Genomic DNA, 9992 nt, shown 5'->3' on the forward strand with positions numbered 1-9992 from the left:
CAGGTGCTCATGACCTTGCATGTTTGACGACATCTCACTGTGTGCATGAGAGCATGCCGAATCCTGAAAATCCAGAGCAATTATAGCCCTTGTGTTCGAATATGTATACTTTTTTTTTAATAAACAGCGAGCAGGATGTCTGAATATACAGTATTTGTGAAACAGCAGGCAAACTAAACCCAGATGACATACTGCACCTGCTGAGATTCTTTAGTGAGCAACCAGTAAACACTATCCCATTAGACCACAGGAGTGAAGGAACTGTTAGATGTGAAATGTAAAAACAAAATAAAAATAAAAAAGATTTTCCGAAAATGGAGAAATGTGATGAGCTCTTATGTTTAAGTACTTTAGATACCAATAAAATTGCTCTTTGTGGTTAAACTGTACTTTGATGATTGCTAGTATGTGTAGTATATCTAGAAATGCATGCAGTTTATACTAAATAATTTAGAACAACAGCAAAAAGTGAATTCTTCATAAGAGAACTGTTCATACTCTGACAGTACATTTGGATGCAGTAGTATCAGTGCAGTGGCTGTCAATTCTGATCCTAGTGTACCCCAGCAATTTTGGATGTACAGTATCCCCAGGACTAAATCAAAAAGCAGACATGCTTGTAGTGGTCAATACTTACAAACATGTTTGAGATGGACTTTTATCCACATTCTAATGCATCATACTCAATTTTGTGTATTTGGAGGAGTCACTGAAACGTGAAGTAGGAAGAACACATTTCACAGAATACACATTATACAGCACACACGTGGATTTCACAAACAAATGTAGTTTTATTTACAGTTGGCAAGATTCGTTTGTTATATTTAAATGGTGTATCAATAAGCAGCAGTAGATACATTCAGCAAGATGTTTTGTTTTTATGTACAAAAACAACAAAAAAAATGCACCGAGGGCAACCACAAAACATTCATTTGGCCAAAACTAAACATTTTCCATCCATGTCTACCATTGATTTGTTTAATAAAACTGCATGCCATGTCAAAACATGACATTTACATTTCACGGAATTTCATGTTCAAAAGACTGAGGTACTGTTGATATATAACCTAGGCTTTACAGTTGGAGGGTTTCTATGCTCCATTTCTTAGGAATACTAAAAAAGTGTGCCAGAATAAAGCAGACTAATTTTGTTTCAAATGTACATTCATACATAGACTCATTTGGAAAAATACAGCAGAATGTATGTGAATTACACATTAAATGATGATACAGTGTACATCAAAGTACATACTTCAAACTTAAACTGAGCCATTCGTTCAGAAAACCATTTGAAGGAGGATAGGGAGGCTTAATGCTACATCAATTCAGCTCAGCTGTATCGACTGCTTCGGCTATGACTTCGCCTCCTGGAGGAACTGCGACTGTAAGAGCGATATGACCTGAACGTGAAGACACACATCAGAGAATTAGCTTCAGTGAGGCACATTATCAAATTCAAACAAGACAGTTTTAATAATACATGGATTTATTTATGATGTACCTGGACCTGCGGTCAGAGCTCTCACTTCTCCGATGTCCTCTTCTCCTGCTACGACTGCGGCTAGAATAACTATCGGAAGAGTCAGACCTGTATTTCCATGAACAAAAGGCATAATTAAGCGACACTAGGTTGGTTGCAATCAAAATGCATTAATCATTTTGGCTCCATGCTTACCTTGATCTGTGGCGACCTCTGTGGCGACTTCTAGAATGACTTGTACTGTCTGTACGGCTAAAACAAGATCACCGTGGTATCTTTATTAAAAACATTTTAATCCCCATTAGACATATATCAAAGATAAATATCTTTCAGTACTTACCTACGGGAACTTCGGAAGGTGCTACTTCGAGAACGAGAGTGTCCTCTGCTGTATCTACTCCTGCTTCTACTTCTACTGTAGCTCCTGTGTGAACAATTAAAACATGCAAACTTGACTTGACATGGACGATTGGACATACAAAGTCATAAAACATTGTCTGTTGTAACCAACCTGGAAGAGTAGGTGTAGCTTCTGGACCTGCTCCTGGAGCGGCTATATGAATGAGACCTACTTCTGCGGTGGGACCTGTGACTGGACACAGACCTTGACTTGTTCCGAGAGTGGGATCCAGCCCTTTCTCCTGTTGCTGGAATAGAGTCTTCTTCACTTGAGCTGTCTTGATTTCTGGGTCTCTGATTTAACCGAGCTGTCTTTCGTACCTCATCAAATAAGGATCCTGGACGGACTCTACTCTTGCTCTTGATCTCAATCTTGAGACCCTGGGCCTTTCCCTCCAGTTGATATTGCATTTTATTTATTTTCATAATTAAAGGTTTTGTAGTAATGGCATGCACAACAGTCATGCCTGTCAAAGGTTTCCATTTATTTTCAACTGCTGAGAGAGAAGTGTCACCAGGTACATATTCCTCTGGCTGACTGCCTTGAGGTAAAACAGATCCAATTGTTACAGAGTTTCCTCTTTCTATTTGAGGTGGAACAAGCGCACTACTGTTATTTTGAATACTTTTTAGAGAGGAAAATCCAATCGCTTTGGCACCTGGTTGTTTAGCTTCTGGGATGGCTTCTGGAGGACATACATCGACTTTATTTGGGTCTCTTGGTTTGTTACTTGCCAAGTTAGTGTCTGAAAGATTGGTATGGATCTCTAGACGGCTTTGAGCTGGACTTCTTTCAGTATTGCTATTTGGCTTCGACTTTTGGCTTTCAGTCACCTTCCCATTCTCATCAATACCTTTAGAAGACTCTACTGAAAACATATCTTGTGATGATTCAACATTCCCTTGATCATCATCCTTATTTTCTGAGACTTGGTGCTTGATCTTTCCAGCTTTTATACGCCTTTTTGCTCCATCACTGACAGCATCAGGATTTGCTATGTGAAATTGTTTTGCTTGAGTGACTGAATCATCCTCCTCACCTTCATCACCAAACTCCAGTGGAGGCTGCCAGTGAAATGTCTCTTTCGGCTTTTGGTGCTTCTTGGATTTCTTGGCCTTGGATCTGCGAGATCCTGACCTGGAAGTGTTCCTCCTCTTGTGCTTGTGCTTCCGCTTGGCTTTCTTGTTCTTGTGCTTTGAGGTTTTTGTGTCTGCAGACAGGTCCTCATTACCTTTTAATTCTTTAGACATTTCTGCACCTTGATTTGACTTGCTAGAGGTCCATAAAGGGTATTCATACTCTGATTCTGAACTAGCCTCTCCCTCCTCTTTTTCAGACACATGTTTGGCATCACTAACTACCTTTTTGTCTGGCATTTCAGAGTCACTCTCAGTCTCCCAGCAACGAGACAAAATCTGTCTCTTTTTCATTTCAGTAAGTCCCTCATCACTAATAGGGAGTTGGTTGTGTTCCAGAGCAGTATTAGTCTTACTTGAGTTCTCTCCTTCACTTTCCCATCCAGATGCATTATTGTTGTCCACTAATGGTCCTTTCCTTTGATTGGGATTTGTGCCTTTCAGTGTGTTTCTCTGTACCAAGGAATCATTGTGTCCGTGGATAGCACTGTATGGATTATCTGATATGTTCTCTGAGGAGGGAGATGAATCTTTATGGGCACTACCATGATTTGCATGCTTGTCCCTCTTTTGGCTATTTCTGTGAGATCTACGATGTTTTTTCTTTTTTTCAGTGGTTCTTCCTTTGTATGAATTATACGACTCCGACCTACTGCAAGAGGAAGATCTGCTGCCGTACTGACTCTTTGATTTGCTGCTACTACGTGATCGAGTAGGTGAATTGCTCCTGGACAAACTGCTTTGCAGAAGCCTATCAGGAACATTATTGTTAGTGCTGCTGGGGTTCCTTTGACTAACAGCCGTGTCTGGCTTTAGAGAGGACATTGCCTCCAGAGGTACATTTGATGATGGGCTGATTAGTGCATTTGAAGCTGGGGCTGATTTTACATTGATTTCTTGAATGCGGACATAAGAGGGTTTCCAGGGTTTTTGGCCTGGTTTCCATCGAGAAGGAGGTGGACTGTCACTCATAGGCAACCCAGAGACACTCTCTGAAGATGCTGCTGGATGGGCTTTAGATTCATCACCTTGAACTGATTTAGGGACAGGCTTGTCCAATTTGGAAATACCGCCCTCTGTAGGCTTTGACTTTCGAGGGGATCTCAACTCATTTCTTTTCCTGGAACGTGGTGGGGTTTCTGAACTATACCTAGAGTTTGATCTGGTTCTTGACCTTGTCCTGTATCTGGATCGAGAACATGACCTAGAATGTGTAACAGACCGTCCTGATCGACTATGACTTGATCTCATGGATGACCGAACCCGCTTATCAGACCTTGACCGACTTCTGGAATAAGATCTGCTCCTGGACCTCGAATAAGATCGTGAATCTCTAGAAGAGCTTGATAAGTAACGTCTCCTTTCTGATCCTATTCTATACGATCTGTGGGAGTGGCACAACGATGAGCGAGAGTAAGACTGAGAGCGTGATCGAGAATGTCTCCTCTCTGCACGGCTTTTGTGTTTCGACCTCTTGCCTGAGGACCCAGACATCTCATTCTCAGACTGGGAGGTCTCCTTGGTCTTGTTCTTTTTATGTTTCTTTGAGTGCTTTCGTTTCTTAGTTTTCTTCTTGCGTTTGGTTTTCTTTTTTCCTTTTTTAGATTGATGATGGCTGGAATATACAGAAGCCTCACTTAAGGAATGCTCTTCTGATCTTGACCTAGATCTTGGGGTGTCACTTCTGTCATCCCATCTGTTTGAACAATATTTAAAATACAAAATCAAAATCTATGTTCCAACTATGTTTTTCACAACTTTAAACATATTTCTGAAAGCAAATCAAAAACTTAATATAAACAAAATTTACTTTAATATAAACCTTTTAATATAATCTTGGCACGTACAATAATTTTGAATATCACACTGATCATTGCACCGTTTTCAAATGGTGTAAGAGCAAACCTTTCTCCTTTACTCCATCTCTCCACACTGGGGGGCTGGTAAGCCTTGGTCCTCTGCATTTCCTCTTTCCAGTGTGGAGGAGTCTCACTGCTCCCCCGTTCCCCTTCAGACTCCGATCGGGACTTTGACCGGGGGGGTGTATGGTACCTCTGCAGAGGGAATAAAAAACGACAACCCTTCATGCATGGCAAACCAATCAAACTATCATTCCATCAAGAACTTTCTAACAAGTCAACGTCAAATCATTTGAATTAAATAATTATGATAAATATTAAAGCAGCTGATATAGATTTGGGTTTGTAAAAATGCATTTTGTCTGCTGTACTTTATTTAATGTCACTCTGTGGCTTGGTTTTTTTCTGTAGGTGGTAGAAATATAATTCACGGTTGTCATACCATAGTACCGCGGCCTTTGATCTTGCGTCCAGATTTTGTGACAGTTGGTTTTGTGTCATTTGGTGCCACGACTGTGTCCTGCACGGCCCTATTGGGGGGGGAAAGTATCAGTTTTAAGACTTTACCTCTTTGGTTTAATATAAATACAATATACATCAAAGCTGAGCCATGGATTTCAAGGATTAATTGTTAAGCAAGGACAAATGTTACTAAAACATGAATCGCTTTTGGTTCTATAGTAACACTTTAAATTTAGAATTTTTAGAAAATGTCAGTTATCTAATAACTGGGAATGCATAGGAAAGACTCTTGTGATGTTTAAGTGAAAATAGGAACATCTGTTGAATTATACAAAAGACACAAACGTTTTTATTATCTCCTCCTGGGTAGGCATGTCTCTGCGGAGCAGGAAGCGGTTCTCTGGCACAGGTGGGATCTCTTCTGGTCGAACCACAGGCTTCTCCCTTTTTACATTCTGCTCAGCCTCACCATCATCTTCCTCTGCCATCTCTCCCTCAGCATGACTATGAATCGGGAAAAGAGTAGGCAGTATATTTTTATTATACAACTAAAAACAAAGGCCAACCATAAAAAAAGCATGAACAAAACTAATTCATAATCAGCTCAGATTTTTAAATTATTCTTTGGTGACACCTTTGGATTTGAAAAGGTTATCAATATACTATTTTTTACTGTGATACAGCTGAAAAGTGTCAGTGCAGGCTAATACCAAATGTGTTATTGCTTTAGATCATTGGCTAAATTACAAATAAAATTGCATAAGAGGAAAAGGCACTGGTTACAATCATTTACCTTTCATGTCCTGCTGTTTTAACTGTCTCTCTGTCCTTCTTTGTCTCTCTTCTTTTTCTCTTTGAGTGCTTACTCTTCGAGTTTCTTTTCCTCTTTCGAGATGCATAATTTTTGTCAGACTCTCCATCAGAGAAGGAATACTGAGATGAAGACTCCAAAGAACTCTGAGAGTCATCCTCAGAATGGAATGCTTTCCTCCTTTTGCCTTGAAGAACTACAGAGATACAACAAACTTCAAAATGTCTGAAAAAGTACTGAACATCACCACAGAATGGAATTTATTCATTCTCTTTATTTCTGACTACATTATCAATGCGAAGTGCATGTGAATTTATTTTGAACTGGAGCTTTGTGTGCATGGCACTAAATAAAACATAAACTTATAATGAACAACACTAGCTGTGTCCCAAATGATGCACTATACACTATGCACTTATTCTATGAACTATGTATTTAACTGTCTAGTGTGTGAATTATATAAGCTTGCTCTGTCATCCAACATCAGTCTAATAGCCCTTGCCCTTTCAGTAACTAATTAAAGATGCGACAGTTAAGTGTCCAACTTTCCACACTTAATTAAAATTTTTTCCTGTTAATTAAGTGCATCATCCAGGTTTTTTCTTTTTGGAATGAGAACACACTAATCACACTATTTATACTAAAAACCATCAGATAATTGTACACAAATTGGAACTCACATACTATGTCCAAACCAAGCACATTGCAAGTAAAAAGTGAAAAATACAACGTAACGAATGTTATATATGAGATACATCTGTAAGAATTAGGATTTTGAACCAGTGAGATTTCACTTTGGGCAGCACTACCCAGAATGACATGATCAAAATACAATTCAAGTGACTGGCAAAATGTCTTGTTGCACATCATTTGCTGTGGGTGGTTAGGGCAAAAACTCTAACCACCTGTGACTGTTACTTGATGCTTTGTAGCGTCATGCCTGGTTAGGACACAGTGTAAGTGTGAGTATTAAAGTTGGTGTCTGCTGTATTTCAAAGCACCCGTCATTTTGTTTTATGATCTTTCACAGTTCCATTTTTAAACACCATATCTCACTCCATAATGTAGTTGATGTGGAGATTAAAAAATATTCTCCATTAGGTAAAGACAAGTTCAAACAGCATAGTGACAGGCGGAAAGAGTGCAGCCAAAATTTCTAGTTTATATCTCACACTCAAGAACAAGCTTACCATCGTTAGCAGACTTTGTAATCAGCTGTCCACAGTCAATCACTCTGACGTCAGCATAGGGTCTGCTGGCTGAGTCGGTCTTCAGCCCTTCAATTTTCTTTATGACCTCGAAGCCAGATATGACCAGCCCAAAGACCACATGCACTCTAAATTAGACCAACAATCCTTACAGTTACAAGAAATTGTGGGATTTATGGAAAAAGCTTGCATCCAAATTATCTTATAATAAATAAATGATGAATGAACTGTTTATTTTTAAATTATTTGCTCCTACAGTATTGCTTGAACAGATATACAACATACATAAATGGTTAAACAAAGCCACTGGATCATTACCCATCTAGATGAGGCGCTGTCTTAGTAGTTCTGTTGTCAGGTAAACGAGTCCAGGTCATCCAACAGGGACATGTGGTGAGGGGGGATAAAAGGAAATAAATTTAGTCAAAAAAGCATTCAGTCTGTCATCAAGAAGAAATTTGTATGCATCAATTCAAACACTGAGGAATTTAAAACCAGCAGTGCTTGCACAATAACATTGGCTGGATGAATAAATTCTAATGATGAACAGGAACAGGTCCAACATCTGCCAACATTATTCTGACAAAACCATAAAATATTATAGGGACAACTTCAATTAGAAATCAGTGTTTCCATAGCAGGAAAATACATCCTGTGATTCTAAACTTGAAATACATCAATAAAGACTTCAAGGTTCTCTGTGCTGGGAGAACAGATTTTTTATGATGTGAAAATTATTTAATGATAAATAAGAAGCCAGTGCTAGCTACAAGCAACCAGAAATACACAGTCAGGAGAGAGAAGCACAGCCTTGGAGAGACACTTTACCTTGGTAGAGCAGGATGCTAGAGTTTCTGCAAATTTTACACAAAAACGGCAAGAGAAAAATTGTAATACATTTGTAGGCAAAAAAGGACTGCTTTCTGATTATAAAATATGTCTAAATGCACATTGACAAGGGAAAAGGGAGATGAAAATGCACCAGCATCCCACATGAACATGTAGACTATGTAGAGTCTCCAAAACAAAAATATATGTGGTAAAGAGATTGAGGAGATTAGAGAGAGTGTGAACGGCAAAAAGGGAAGATGATTGTTTTACTAAATAAATAAAGAAGTAGACAGAACAAATAAAATGTTCCATCTTCACCATCTTGCTTTACTATTGAAAATCACTATTGGTCTTTAAAAATTGTATTGCTGTGTCAACAAATTGTGAGTGACATAAGTATGAGTAAGTATTTAAGTAAGTACAACACTTGGGTCAAATTTAAGAGTCCAGATGCTCTTTGTGGTTTTGGCCAATCTCTTAAAACAGATACAGGCTTTCAAGCACATATTATTATAAAGGCTATGAATGAAGCAAAATAGTTCTGTAGAACTGATCTGAACACTGAGGGAATAAATAATTTATACGTATTGCATGTGCCATTTAATAGTGACCAGTAAGTCATATTAAATGGTAAGCAGAAGATCTGGTGATGAATGGTTGTTTCTATATACACCTACACCCTCTCTGTGTCTTATACCAGAGTAAATAGCACTTACATAAAGAACTGGGACCCATTTGTGTCTTTGCCACGGTTGGCCATCGACAAGAGGAAGGCTCTATCATGTTTGAGAGTAAAGTTCTCATCTGTTGAAGAGAAATACGAAGAAAAAAAGGACACTGAGTGCTTGTCGACTGCTTCAAAAAGTTGTGTTATGGAGAAGGACAGGAGCAGGCAAAGAGATGTTCATGAACACCTGATATCAGTGATGCTTCTATGCTGCTTCTGAACTCTTGAGTGTTTCTCGTGCTCTTTAGTGTAAAAGTGAGTGATTTTCTATTAAAACAACTACTGTTTACATCAAAATCTTTGATCAAGTTGGGCCGAATTATTTCGAAAAAGGAATAGTTCACCCAAAACTGAAAATTCTGTCATTAATTTCTCATTCTCATGTCATTTCAATCCAGGTGATTTACTTTTTTCTGTGGAACACAAAAGGAAAAATTGGTCATCAAATACAGCTCTTTTCCATGCGGTTTTGATGCTTCAAAAAAGATGAAAAAGTTCCATAAAAGTTTTAAAAAGTAGTATTGTAAAAGTTAATTGCAATTGCTTGGAAAAGATTGACCCGCACATTATTTACATTTTATTTTTTCTTCTACTAAAGAAACTATGGCATGTAGGTTTGGAACAACATGAGAGATTAATAAATGACCTTTCTGGTTGAACTAAACCCTTTTAAAGGTTGGATTATGTTCAAGAGTATAGTATTTTATGTCAACCCATCCTGGAAAATTAAGAAAGAAACAAAATAAAACATCAAAGAAAATAAAAAAAGAGAAGTCAGTTAAAGGGGTCATATGATGCGATTTCAAGTTTTCCTTTCTCCAATTTCATGGTCCATATATCCATGAGCACTCTGTGCAGCGTGGACGATTTTGGCATGGTTCACATAAGGGATTGGAGAATGTTTAGTCTAGGGCTGTGCAATTAATCGCATACGATTGTCATGCGCATCTCGTCAGTTAAGCCGGTTCCGTGATTGGTAGTAAATTGCCATCACCTTCTTTCAGCTGGAGCGGCATTTAATACACAGAGCCGTAGTTCACTGACAAGCTAGGCAATATCGCGTTCATAATCGCAGATG

At 38.6% G+C, this 9992-nt stretch overlaps 1 protein-coding gene across 2 annotated transcripts in view; it reads right to left on the bottom strand.

The window, feature by feature from the left end:
• Positions 1-771: 771 nt before the first annotated feature.
• LOC107754948 (NK-tumor recognition protein-like) overlaps positions 772-9992 on the bottom strand; it is a 16642-nt gene continuing 7421 nt past the window's right edge. For both annotated transcript variants that reach the window (XM_016571594.1, XM_016571595.1), the window contains 12 exons: positions 8904-8991; positions 7675-7704; positions 7339-7484; positions 6131-6344; positions 5683-5841; positions 5318-5405; positions 4922-5070; positions 1992-4712; positions 1821-1904; positions 1676-1732; positions 1502-1588; positions 772-1400 (listed from right to left, as the gene is read on the bottom strand). In XM_016571594.1, coding sequence (XP_016427080.1) covers positions 1331-1400; positions 1502-1588; positions 1676-1732; positions 1821-1904; positions 1992-4712; positions 4922-5070; positions 5318-5405; positions 5683-5841; positions 6131-6344; positions 7339-7484; positions 7675-7704; positions 8904-8991 — 3893 coding nt within the window. In that variant the 3' untranslated portion in view covers positions 772-1330. The remainder of the gene's footprint in view (positions 1401-1501; positions 1589-1675; positions 1733-1820; positions 1905-1991; positions 4713-4921; positions 5071-5317; positions 5406-5682; positions 5842-6130; positions 6345-7338; positions 7485-7674; positions 7705-8903; positions 8992-9992) is intronic.

The sequence above is a fragment of the Sinocyclocheilus rhinocerous genome, unplaced genomic scaffold (genome assembly GCF_001515625.1).
Source record: "Sinocyclocheilus rhinocerous isolate Xijiao unplaced genomic scaffold, SAMN03320098_v1.1 scaffold1103, whole genome shotgun sequence".
In the NCBI taxonomy this organism is placed as follows: domain Eukaryota; kingdom Metazoa; phylum Chordata; class Actinopteri; order Cypriniformes; family Cyprinidae; genus Sinocyclocheilus; species Sinocyclocheilus rhinocerous.